At 39.9% G+C, this 13,965-nt stretch overlaps 1 protein-coding gene across 1 annotated transcript in view; it reads left to right on the top strand.

Annotated features, from left to right (window-relative positions):
* The window catches only part of PIK3C2G (phosphatidylinositol-4-phosphate 3-kinase catalytic subunit type 2 gamma), a 330,089-nt gene that overhangs the window by 218,264 nt on the left and 97,860 nt on the right, over positions 1-13,965 (top strand). The window contains exon 25 of the mRNA XM_074938223.1: positions 2,354-2,523. Within this exon, the coding sequence (XP_074794324.1) occupies positions 2,354-2,523 (170 nt within the window). The remainder of the gene's footprint in view (positions 1-2,353; positions 2,524-13,965) is intronic.

The following is a 13,965-nucleotide window of genomic DNA, read 5'->3' as shown; positions in this document are numbered from 1 at the left end:
TATGATACATCAGGTCATTTTTGTCCTTCTACATTATGGGATCCTGTGTAAAGCATCTGGTTTTATGCAAACTGGTGTTATGCATCGGGTTATATATCATCCAGGAAATTGGGGAAACTGCAGAAGCAGAGGTTTTCCTCTTAAAAGAAAGAAGCCATGAAGTCACTTTTTCACATTCTTCTTAGACGGGGCATGTCCTGAGGTTCACAAAAAGACTTTGAAATGTTTTGCATCCTGGGGAATTTTTGAACACATCCCCGTACCTGCAGAAGATTAGTAGCCAAATTTTTTGCCCAATTTAAGGAGAGATCCAGGTGCTGAGCTCCTCTGAAAATGAGACATCTAATTTGATGCCTAATTGTAGGCATCAACTTAAACATTTTTTTGCCAGAATGTGGTGGTGGGTGGGTGGTTGTGTATTTATTTTCCAAATTTTCAACCTAAATTTTTAATGTAATAATTATTATACATTTACAGTAAAGGTGCTGCTGACATTTTGATTGACAATTGAGACAGCTATCCGTTATCAGTCAAAAATCCAGTTTTGTTGGCTTTTTTTAGTAAGTCAGATAACATGGAATGTTCTTAAAAAAAAAATTTGCTACGCATTACGTTCATTTTTTTGAAACAGGTGAAATAGTCATTTCTGATTGCGCAGGATGTCTGTATAATTGTTTGTATCCTGCTCTCACCATTTCTCTTCTCTTGCTATTAACACTTTGCACTTGGATACTGAACTCACATAGGTGAGTAAGCATTATTATCCTCATCTTACAGTTGGGCAAACAAAAGCACAGAAAGGTGAAATGATGTCTCCAAAGTCACCTAGCGACTAAGTAGCACAGTCAGGTATACACCCCAGGTATATTGAGTTCTTGTGCTGTGGTCTAATCGCTCCACAGTGCTACCATAAAAATCAGTCACTAGATTTAGCTCCATAATACTACAGTAATATCGTCAGTACTCAAACAATTATTTATATTGGATAGTATAGTATAAAGATGGTACAGGACTGTATGCACTGAGGTTTCGACCAAGAACTTAATAATTGTGAATTCGGTTTTATAGAGTCTGCATATAAATGGCTCACATTATTATTGAGACAAATAGCTTAATAAGATTCCCAGGCAGTTCTGACCCTCATAAATAAGAATGCTATCTGTGGCTGTTACACTGCAGTAGCTAAGATAAAACCTGCGTGGGCTATAGTTCCTCATGCTTTATATAAATCTGATCACCATCTAGAGCTAGGAACAATTCTCTTCTCACTCTCCTCTTATCTGTGATATGGCATTGGGCAGGTGGGATGGGTTGGACAGGTTCATTTGAGGGAGATTTTTTATCTTCTTCTGAAGCATAGAAGTGCTGGTACAATGCCCACTGAATTCAGTGGAAAGCTTTGGATCAGTCCATAAGGCTACGTATACACTACACGCCAATTTCGGTGGTGTATACAGTACATGGAGCTACACATGACAGTGTGGCCTTTCCCTGCTGCCTCCCCCTTGCCAGAGTCTTTCCCTGTGGTGGGGAAGGGCTTTAGCCAGCAGGGAGCTGCTGGAGCCTTTCCTTGTTGCCACTCTTCCCTTTTACCACCACCACCCCACACACACACACTGAGCTTTTCCCCATTGCTGGTGCCTTTCCCAGCTGCTAGAGTCTTTTCCTGCGGTGGGGAAAGGCTCCAACAGCTGGGAAGCAACAGGCCTCTACATGGTTTGGGCTAGTAGAGAGCCACGTATAGTATGTACTCGGGTACCCTTCAGATGTGTCTTCACTCTAGTTGCCTAAACTGTGCCTCACAGTCTACACTGAGACTTAACCCATGCTGGGTGCTACCTGAGTACATACTCTACATGCTGCCAAAAGAAGCATGCAGTATAGACAGCGTTTGTGAGTATCTAGTGGTTAGAGCAGTAGTTTAGGAATCAGGACTCCTTGTCATATATTCCCAGGTCTGCCACTGAATCTCTGATACTTTCGGTAGTTCACTTAACCTTACTATATTTGAGTTTACCTCTCTATAAAATGGAGGTTGGATGCCTTGCCCAGGCTTCATTAATTAGTGTTTGTAAAGTTCATTGAGTTCTTGGGTGAAAGGTTCCACCTAAATGCAAAAGAACTATCCAAAATAAGTCACTGCTGGAGATAGAACTGACTAGATGAACCATTGGTCTGTTGTACTATGCAAGTTCCCATGTTATTAATTTAGGTCCCAAACTTGCAAACACTTAGGCCTGTATTTAGCTTTAAGCATGTGCACAAGAGCTTGTAGGACTTGGTATTCATGTTAGTATAACAAAAAATACATTACTGTATATTTCTTCTTTGTGTTTTTGTTTTGATTAATTAGGCAATAAAGAATTTCTTTCATTCCTGTGCTGGTTGGTGCGTTGTTACCTTCATTCTGGGAGTCTGTGACCGACACAATGACAACATCATGCTGACAAACACTGGCCACATGTTCCATATAGATTTTGGAAAGATTTTAGGTCATGCACAAAAATTTGGAAGCATAAAAAGGTTGGTACCTACAATAACATTAAAGTTTAAACAGTGTTTTGATAAAACTTCAGTATTCTAAAACATACATGAAAATTGTAAATGAGTCTTTGCTTTTTCTCCCATAATCTCTAGAGGTATCATACATATCATGTTATAGCATTCTTAAAACCTTATCAGGAGAGGGCTGAAAGAATTAGTAATGGGATATGGAGATTTTCTCTTTTAGGTCAGTAGTCTGAGTCTGATCCAGTTCAGCAGTGGCCAGAAGTAGTTACCATCTGATGGCTGGCCTATGAGAAAAGAGTTCCTGGTCTCATTTCTTTTTCTATTGGGCAGGTGTCTATAGCACAAAATCAATCCCATAGCTGGATGTAATTGACATCCTTCTTGTCACTTTTAGCATAAAGACCAAACACTGACGGGGCATGCAGGATCAACTACACTCCCACCCATAGGGTGAAATCCTGGCCCCGGGGATGTCAATGGGGCCCATGATTTACACCCAAGTATTGATCCCAACTAGTCAGAGTTGAGTTATTGTGTGGAAGCTCTCATATCCAGGCTGTACATATTCTGTGGATAAGTAAGTACTTGCCATACCTATTCTAGTTCCCTTCTTGACTATGAAATTATGAAGGGATGAATTAGGATGAAATTATGATAACTAGAAGTGTGCATAGACATTTCAGTACACCCCAAACCTGACACAAACTGTTTAGCAGTATATATGATGGATAAAAATATCTCCCTGGCATTGACAATCTGATTGATGTGTGGAGTCCTTCCTTCACTTGTCCTCAAAATCACCTGACCCATCCCAGAATGAATCCGTTTGAGTTAATCATTCCTTTTTTTTTCTTGTCTTCCAGCATATTAGACAGAAATAAGTGTGGGCGTACTGATATGAAGGAAGCTGATGGGGCTAATTAGTTCTGAACCACCCAGACAAAAGATTTATTTGCAGTGTTCAAAATCATTGTCAGTCATTCAAGGGGCTCCCTTAATTTTACCAATTTGCTGTGGAAAGAATAACGCACAGTAGAGTCACAAAGAGACATACATATACACTCTGAGTCAAGTGCTGCATCTGTTACTCAGCCAAAGCTGCCACTAGAGTCTGTCTGGAGCTTACTTGAATGGTACTTTTGCCTGAGGGCAAAATGATTCAGGAGGGAAAGATTTGGCCCCTGGAGTGCAGCATTAGGCTCAACACCCAAAGTTTAGACAGGAATGCTATAGCTATTATTTTTATTTTATAATGTAGTGATATTATACAGCTGTGTTAAATCTAGAAGTACCATTTAAAATAAGTCATTTATTTAAATAGCAACTATTGTGTTCCTTTTCATCCATGCAAATATTTTGCTCTATTTTCAATAGATTCTAAAGCTGTACCAACTTGTGACTCATTCACGCATCCTTAGTAGGAATAGGACTTATATTTTCTATAGGCTGTAGCCACTAGGGAGCGATATGCTTATTCCTTGCCCTCTCGCATACTGAGTAGGTCTGAGAAAGATGGCTGTAATACACATGAGCATTGTGTGTTCTTCATCAAATGTACTGTCTGACAAATAATAGTGACACAAGGGTATCAGACTTTCATCACCCACAAAGTGAATACTTGATGCTATTTGCATCTATCCATCTATCCATTCCTTTTCCACACACAGACCTGAAGCAGTTGACTTGTTAGCCCCATGTTTGAGTAACCTTTTAGTAAATTTTTAGCTCAGTACTCCAAAAGTTATCTGCCTTTTGACCATGCCCCAAATCAGTAATTCACCTAAGTTGAATCCCTAAAGTGATGCCCACAAAAACAACAGCAAACTTTTTAAAATACTCAGTACTATATTTGTACTGACTCTCTTCTTATGCTTTGTTGTTTAATACAATTTATATGCATTGTAGTGAGGTAGCTTAGGCAACTTTAAAGATCAGCGGCATCTGATCTTACAAATCCTTACATCACACTGTGGTCACATTTTTCTTCAGTGCACTTATAGCAAAGGCTTGCAGGAAAAGGAGTCCCCACTCTATTGTGATTACCATACTCTGGTCTTTCTTTTCTTAGAAAAATAACTTGATTGCTTACCACAGATATAAATGCCCATTGTGTATTCTCAATAAATGTGTGTGGCGGGGGTGGGGGTGAGATTAGCAAACTCTTGTCCTTCAGAGCATCATAAGCAAATGCCTTCCACAGTCTTCTGCAAGTAAGAGTACTCTTTTTACTGTAAATAAACTGAAAGATTTATAGTAGCCTGAAGAATTATGTAACACGCTATGCAGGGCAAAGTCTCCTTCCATTCAGTCCACTCTCGACTCTGAAAATAATCCTTTGAAAGTAATATGATTCAGACAGACATGAGAATTTTCAGGAAAACATTTCTGTTGAAAATATAGCAAACAGAATTTGGCAATGGAAAGGGATCAATAACTGCCCCAGTCCAGTATCCTCCTAATTAAATTGTATGTCCCGAGTCTCTCCATTTAAAGCCCAACCCTGCACCCATTAAAGTCAGTAGAAAAAGTCCCATTGCCTTCAGTGGGATTTAGAGAACATTCCTGCCTTAAAGAGCTTATCGTCTGTCTATCTGATCTTTAAAGTGCCATGCACACCGGTTATGCAGCAGAAGTATTAAATAATAGACACTGCTAGTGGCAAAGATATTAGCAACTAGTGCTTCAGAAGGGTTGGAGGGGAGACTAATACTGTATCTAGCCAATAGTATAATGCTGTGCTCCAAAGGAACATTACTTTTTGAGTCCCATAGGAGATTTACAGACCAAAACATGAGATTTCATTATCTTTTATTTTATCTTACAAAGCTACACATTTTGTTAGTGGAATACAATTACACACCTTTCTTTAATCTAGCCACAAGGCAGTGAATTCCACAGAATTCAAACAGTGTGAAGAAGTAATTACCCTTTATTTGTTCAAAAATTCCTGTAGTTTAACAGTATTGACTATCCTGTGTTCTCATTTTGAGGGAGGCCTGTACTCCCTGCCCCTGTTGAGGTCACTAGGGGTGTTCTCTAAGGATAAGTCTACACTGCAATGTGTACCCACATACTGGCTTGTGCACATGTGATTTCATGTTAGCCACGCCTGCCTCCAAGAGTCCATACTACAGACCCACACATATTCCAGTATACCCACATCTATTCTGACACAGCAGCTGCATGTGTTTAGCGCTAGAATTAATGAGGGTACATATATCCCAGGGCTCTTAGTCCTTCACCAACAGGAACCATTCTAGCAATTGGTGTTTAGTGTATTGTGGGAGGACTTGTTTGTCCTTCCTGGATCCCTGTGCAGATGTGGTTTTAGCTGAGGCACACAGGACAGTGTAAGAGGAAGGGGTTGATTTTTTTTATTTTTCCGGTTCTAACCAATTCCTCTTGACCTCTTCTGCTTTGGAGGATTAGGTAATAAAGGGTTTATTTAAATCCTGTGCTAGCTGATACAGTCCTAGATTTAGCAGTCTTACACTTCTCCAGCCATTTTCAGCACCTTTCTTTGTACTTTTACAATCACTGCTATTGATTAGGTGGCCATCTCAAATGAGATGAGGTAATCCAGGTTATACTATATTTTTGTCATGGCATAGTAATGTATGTGTAATTTTCCATCCTTTTTCAATGCACACAGTTGTCCTGTTTAATTGCTGCCAGGCACTGCCTATGTGCCTTCACCGATCTCCTCAAAGACCCCTATGTCTTTCCCATATATTAAATTTTGCTCTTCCTGTTGTGTGTTGTTTTTTGTTTTATTTTTTGACAATGTTTATTACTAGAGCTGGCTGAACATAAGAATGGCCATATTGGGTCAGACCAAAGGTCCATCTAGCCCAGTATCCTGTCTTCTAACAGTGGCCAAAGTCAGGTGCTTCAGAGGGAATGAACAGAACCGGTAATCATCAAGTGTCACCCCTTCCCAGCTTCTGGCAAACAGAGGCTAGGGACACCATCCCTGCCCATCCTGGCTAATAGCCATTGATGGATCTATCCTCCATGTACTTATCTAGTTCTTTTTTTGAACACTGTTATAGTCTTGGCCTTCACAACATCCTCTGGCAAAGAGTTCCACAGATTGATTCTGTGTTGTGTGAAGAATCCCTTTTAGAATGTTCCCATTGAGAAATTCTAATTTTCCATCAAAAATATGGGAAAGTGGGTTTTTCCCCATCCTTTTTACTGTTTTTCTGCTTTTTCCAGTTTGAGAAGAATAAGAAAGTGGGGGAAAATGCCACTTTTCATTTATAAGAATAACACTTTGGTTTTAGTGTTAACTCTTCAAAATGAAAGAGTTTCTTTATCATTAAAAGTGTTGCTTTAAAACAGAAAGAACCCTTTCAATGCTTTCTGACTGCTTTTGAATTAGCAAAGGTTGGAGAACAGTCAGAAAATGGGGGGAAACACAATTTCAAATGAAAAAAGTGAAAATTCTAAAAGTTCAGTTATTTCTTGAATATTTTTATTTGGGAAATGTTTCAACAGAGGGGATCTAAAACTTCCATTTTGAAAAAATTTTAGACTGAAAAAATTTGTCAAATATTCAAAATGGTCTGTGAAACATTTTGTTTTAAATGCAAACCTATTTACTGATGGAAAACCTTTCTTTGGAAATTTTTTGGCCAACTCTGTTTATTACCTTACCTTTATCTAAGTTAAATTCTATCCTATATGATACTGCCAGTCGCCCACTTTATGTAGACCTGGAGTTACAGTTCTTAGTTTTCATTAACCTGAAGAGTTTCAAGTCATCAGTCAACTTCTGCCACTTGCTACACCTCTCCTCCTCCAAAAAAACAAAGGCCAGAAACATGCAAAGACTTCATATTCTTAAATTTAAGTGCTTGAGTGGTTTCACTGAAGTTAATGAGGCTGCTCAGGTGCTTAAAGTTAAGCATAAGATATGTCTTCGCAGAAGTGGAGTCTACATTTTCAAAAATGATTTTGGGCAGTTTCAGCTTTTTGGATAGGCCAACTTGAGACACCTTAAAGGGGCCCGAATTTCAGAGGATGGATGCTCAGCACTTCTGAAAATCAGCCCTTTTTATGTGTTTCAAGTTAGGCATTCAAAAGCACTAGTCACTTTTGGAAATTTAGGCCTCGTATACTGAGAAATATGAGTCCCAATACTGGCTTTAGGACACACTTATCTTTCTCCACTTTGAAGACTAGTTATTTATTGTTACTGTGTTGTCTATGCGTCACCCAGTTATTAATCCTGCATAATACTTTACCCTTGGTTATTTATTTTCTTTCATAGTCTCTTATGGAGGGAACTCATCAAATGCTTTTTGAAATCAGGGGAAATTTATGTCCACTAGTCCCTATGTATCTATGATTTAATTTATTATTCCTGTGAAGTACCCTAACAGTTTAGAGAGGCACATATTTTCCTTTACAGAAGCTGTGCTGGTTTGTCCCTATCTCTTTTTATTATCCAAGTGTAATGTTCTGCTTTCTCCTTAATTACATGCTCAATTGAGTTCCCTGGAACTGAGGTGAAGCTCACTGGTCTGTAATTCCCAGTATCCCCCGTGGCTCTGATTTGAAGCTGAAGCACTGCATTAACTACTTTCCAGTCTTCAGGAACAGTTGCTGTTTTGAGGAGGTTATTGTATAGTCTCATTAGTAATTATCTGGGCTAGAGTGTGTTGTTATTTATCGCCTTTGGAACCACCAGTGGAATTCCTTCCAGTTCTGGTCCAGCGGAATTCCTTCCAGTCTGGTGTTGTACTGCATGTGAGTTTGAGTGGCTCCATATCTTCCTCTTTGGACACTTCTCTCTTTTTTTTTAAGACCACCCTGTGAATTCTTGTCTAAATGCCTTTGGAACCAGGAAGTTCCACATCACAATCAACAGTAAATAACTGATGGAAAAAATATTGACTTATCTTCTGTGCTATATCATCATTGCTTTTAATTGCAACCCGCCCTTCCACCACTTTATCCCATGTACTACTTGGGTATCTGTGATGGGGTGTGCTCCCCACACTGGCCCTACAAGAGCTGAATTAGGCTGTTAAGGAGGGAGGAGCGTAGGCTGGAGACAGCTAATTAGAGAGAAGCTCACCTATGCTGGATTAGTGGGGCTTCTCCAAAAGACAGGAAATTGAAAGCAGAAGGGGATGCAGGGAGAAGGCTTCAGTCACTTCCTGGGAGAAGGGAGGAGTGCTTTAGGGCTACAGTGATAAGTTGCCTAAAGTTACTCCCTGGGAGGAGGGAGTGAAGAGATTGTCAAACTCAGAGGAGTGGCGAGGGCCAGGAGGTATGGAAGTGACTCAGGTAAAGGCAGCAAGGTGCAGGAAATTGGCCTTGCTGCTGTGTAGAGGGTCCCTGAGCCAGAACCTGGATAGAGGGTGGGCCCAGATTCCCATGCCAGTCACTGCGGGAGTGGCACTGTGAGGCAGTGAAGCAGAAGACTGCCTGAGATTGCTAAAGAGAAGAATCTTGATGTGCTCTCCCTCTGGAAGAATAGTGACCTGGATATAGGGCTGAGTCACGAAGAGGACAGCTGCAGTTCCCAAGAGTGAGAGAAGAGCTGCAGAGGAGAAACTGAAAGTGTCTAACCACTGGAAGGGGTGTCGGCCTGACTGAGTTAATCCCCAGAATCACCAGGAGGCGGTGCTATCCAGCAGGGAATAGAGCAGCCTGTCACAGTATTCTAGAGGGGCTATACTCTCTTACATACTCTAGTGCAGTGTTTCTCAATGACCAGACCAGCCTCCTTGCCAATCCCTGAGAGTTCCCTAACACAGAATATTAATATTTAAAATGTAAAGGTTTTTTTGTACTTGCATTTTACATCACAGCATTCATTCAATTATTTTTGAACATTTTAAATAAATCGAATGGGTTGGCATGGGTGCCCGTGATACTGATATGCAAATCACATTTGCATTCATTTGTTGGAAGGAAGTAGTTAACAGAAAGCAACAAGAAAAATTGAAGCCCTAATAAAAATTTTACTTAGCGAAACTAGACAATGTCACTGTCAAAGCAATTACCTCTGGATCTATTTTTCAGAACTAAAAAATGTTCAGAAAAACATAACAGAGATGCGAGTGACTCCGAATATGATCAGGAAGAAGTGTTAGAAAAGGAAATGTTCAGCTGTCAATCAAAAATACGATTAGTCTTACATTTAAGTATGGGTTTGTTGCAAGTGAGGATGTAAAATGACCGAAACCTCTCTATGTTATGTGTGGCACGACCCTTGAGCAATGATGCTATGAAACCTTCAAAAATGATTTGACGCCTTGAAACTAAACATCCGAATTTAAAAGAAAAGCCAGTGGAATTCTTCCAACAGAAGCAAGATGATGTGAAGGGGCAAAAGAAACTACCATACAACACTGTAACATCAAATAAAGGTCTGATATAAAGGCATCATAGCTGCTATCCCTATGAATAGCTAAATGCAAATTGCCATTTACAATTGGTGAAGAATTAATCATGGCTTCTGTAATAGAGCCCTATCGTGAAGTCTTGGGCGACGGAGCTGTCAAAAAAGTGAATTGCATTCCACTGTCAAATGATACAGTCATGTTGAATCACTGATATTGCAGAGATCATCGAATCATAGGACTGGAAGGGACCTCAAGAGGTCATCTAGTCCAGTCCCCTCCGCTAATGGAAGGAGTAAGTATTATCTAGACCATCCCTGACAGGTGTTCAGAGATTTTTAAGAGCAGGTTAGACAATGAGGGAGATTCCACAACTTCCCTGGGCAATTTATTCCAGTGCTTAACCACCATGGCTGTTAGGAAGTTTTTGCTAATGTCCAATTTAAACTGCCCTTGCTGCAATTTAAGCCTATTGCTTCTTGCCCTATTCTCAGAGGTTAATAGAACAATTTTTCTCCCTACTCCTCATAACAACCTTTTATGTACTTGAAAACCTGTTAACATGTCCACTCTGTCGTCTCTTCTCCAGACTAAACAAACCCAATTTTTTCAATCTTCCCTCATAGGTCATGTTTTCTAGACCTTTAATCATTTCTGTTGCTCTCCTCTGGACTTTCTCCAATTTGTCCACATCTTTCCTGAAATGTGGCATCCAGAACTGGCAGAATACTCCAGTTGAGGCCTAATCACCATAGAGTAGAGCAGAAGAATTACTTCTCATGTCTTGCTTACAACACTCCTGCTAATACATCCCAGAATGAAGTTCGCTTTTTTTTGCAACAGTGTTACCCTGTTGAGTCATATTTAGCTTGTGATCCACTATGACCCCCAGATCTCTTTCTGCAGTACTCCTTCCTAGGCAGTCATTTCCCATTTTGTATGTGTACAACTGATTGTTCCTTCCTAAGTGGAGTACTTTGCATTTGACCTTATTGAATTTCATCCAGTTTACTTCAGACCATTTCTCCAGTTTGTCCAGATCATTTAGAATTTTAATCCTATCCTCCAAAGCACTTGCAACCCCTCCCAGCTTGGTATTGTCAACAAACTTTATAAGTGTACTCTCTATGCCATTATCTAAATCATTGATGAAGCTACTGAACAGACCTAGATCCAGAACCGATCCCTGCGGGACCCCCTCGATATGTCCTTCCAGCTTGACTATGAACCACTGATAATTACTCTCTGGGAACAGTTTCCAAACCAGTTATGCACCCGCCTTATAGTATCTCCATCTAAGTTTGTTTGTTTATGAGAAGGTCATGTGAGACAGTATCAAAAGCCTTACTAAAGTCAAGCTATACCACTTCTACCGATATCAAAGCTCAGTTGATAGAAAGCCGGTTTACAATTCAGTTGAATGAATCAACAGACATTTCTATCGCAGCAGTTCTTGTTGTTTATGTGCACCTATGATATGCCTATGCCTATGATGGTGCATTTCACAAAGATCTACTCTGCTGAGAAGAACTGCCACAAAACACAACAAGTGCTGAAATCTTTTGTGTCCTAGATGAGTATGTGACAACATGGACTTCAGTAGGATCGCGGCATTGGAATTTGCACTGACGGAGCGGCCACAATTCAGTTGTAGTGGTGAGAGTGATGGAAGTTGCACCGACTGCTCAAGCAGCACACTGCTTTATTTATCAAAAGGTCTTGGCAGCCGAGAAATTTATGTCCTTGGTATAGTTGTTAAAATTGTGAATTTTGTGAAAGCAAATTGACTCAATTCTCACATCTTAGCTACAATGTGTGAAGAAATGGGGTCTGAACACCACCACTTACTCTCACACGCTTAAGTGTGGTGGTTATCCCATGGCAAAGTATTAAACCGAGTGTATGTGAACTTGAAGCCTTTCTGTCTCCTCTGGCAGCATACTTTCAGGATTTACAATGGCTCGCCAAACTTGCATATTTGGCAGAGTATGTCAAATGTCTTTGTATTGGCTGACAAGATCATGGCCTTTAAAAAAAAAAAAAAACTCAAGTCTGGAAAGAGAAAGTCGGGTGCAACTATTATGACATGTTCCCATTTTTTTGCATTTCTGGCTATTGATGATAGTAAAGGTTTGGATCTGCCTCTCCTACCTAAAATATTGCATCCCATCTAAAATCAACTCTCCAAACATTTGAGGACTATTTCCCATCAGACTCTGATCCACAAAAAGGAAAGCAATGGGTTCATGATCCATTTTCCTCTCTAGAAACTGAGACCTCTCTGTCACTATCATTGGAGGAAAAAGAAAAGGAGTACTTGTGGCACCTTAGAGACTAACAGATTTTGAGCATAAGCTTTCGTGAGCTGTAGCTGTAGCTCACGAAAGCTTATGCTCAAAATTTGTTAGTCTCTAAGGTGCCACAAGTACTCCTTTTCTTTTTGCGGATACAGACTAACACGGCTGCTACTCTGAAACCTATCATTGGAGGATAAGTTGCTAGAACTGTCAAGTGATGAGGGTCTGAAGTTACCGTTTCATGAAGTGACTCTACCTGTTTTCTGGATCAAAGTCAGAAGTGAATACCCACAACTCAATGAATTCACTGTCAAAACTTTCCTCCCGTTCCATTCCACATACCCCGGCAAAATTGGATTTTCAATGATGACTGCAACGAAAACAAAATACTGCAACCAGCTGAGCACTGGAAAGATGCTCCAAGTGTCCGTGTCAGACATTCATCCCCAGATCGAAAGACTTGCATCTACAAGACAGGCACAGACATGTCATTAACAGTAGGGTGAGTGAATGCATCTGACTTTGTAAATTTTTTTTAAACTAAATTAACTGAATTGTCTCTAATGTACAAAATGAGGTATACAAAATTTGTAGCCAAAATTATTGGTAGCCTTCGTTTGAAACAATGTTTAAAAATCAGGTTAACATTTTCATATCACATAACTTTTTGAACTGGATAGGTGCTGGAACTACGGGTGGCTTGAAGTGGTTTCCATTATATACAGGGTTTACAGTTTGGTTCAATGGCTCTCAGCACCCCCACTATCCAAATTGTTCCAGCGCCCCTATTGAACTGGACTTTATTTTAACAAATAGAACTGAAGTAATGGCCCTGTGTTGATAAGCAAGTAAGTAATGCCTTACATGCAATAGTACAAAAAAGAAAAGCCTGGCAAGAAAAAACAGCAAGAAATACCAGTGAAGCCCTGTTCATTTTTTTTCTCTCAAGCGGTCCATGACAGTTTAGTAAGGCAGCAAGCCTTGGTCCCTGGTGTCAAAATGGTTGAGAAACACTGGTCTAGTGCATTTAAAGAATTCCATATGGCTTGATCTCGGTAACGTTGTTTCTGCTTCATTCTGACTTTGCCCCATTATCCTTATCTGGAAAATGTGCTGCAGTCTATTATAGATAGATGGATGAGACATGTCATTTGTGCAGAATTTCCATCTATGCCCTAAGGAATTCCTGTACATTGCCATTTAATCATCATGGTTTTAGTCTCATCTTTTTTTGCTTAATGATACACAGATATCCTATACTTCTGATATCGTGTTTTTTGAACAGACTTCTGTTATTGAATAGTCCATTGGCTGAGACCTAAGTGTTTTGTTTGTTTTTTTTCCCTACTATTCAGTTTACTTTAAAACCATTTTCCTAATAGCTTTAAAGTTTGCCTTTTGAAAGTTCATCGGTGCTATTATCCATGGGGAAGTCACCCTTACAGAATATCTAGGTCATTTGTGTAGTGATCACTGTTAGCCAGCTGAACTCCCTCACTCACCTCTACATGTTACATCAGACACAGCTGGTAATAAACTCCTTGCCACCTGCAAAATGAGATGCTTTTAGAAAGCAATTATTTATGGTTTCAAGAAAACTGTGGCTAACATTTTAAAACATGGGTGTCCAAAAGTTACGTATTTAAATCTGTATTAAAGCACTCAAATAAATGGTCTGATAGCTCGTTGCCAGCTCCTCAAAAATTGAGACCACTTAGTCGGGTGCCTAAATATGGAGTTATGGTCCTAGCTTTAGGCACCTAAGCTTGTCTAAACCAGACTCTGATGGTGCCATTTGA

Source organism: Natator depressus, chromosome 1, assembly GCF_965152275.1.
Source record: "Natator depressus isolate rNatDep1 chromosome 1, rNatDep2.hap1, whole genome shotgun sequence".
Lineage (NCBI taxonomy): Eukaryota > Metazoa > Chordata > Testudines > Cheloniidae > Natator > Natator depressus.
Note: the sequence above shows the minus strand (reverse complement) of the source record. Positions and strands in the feature narration are given on the sequence as shown.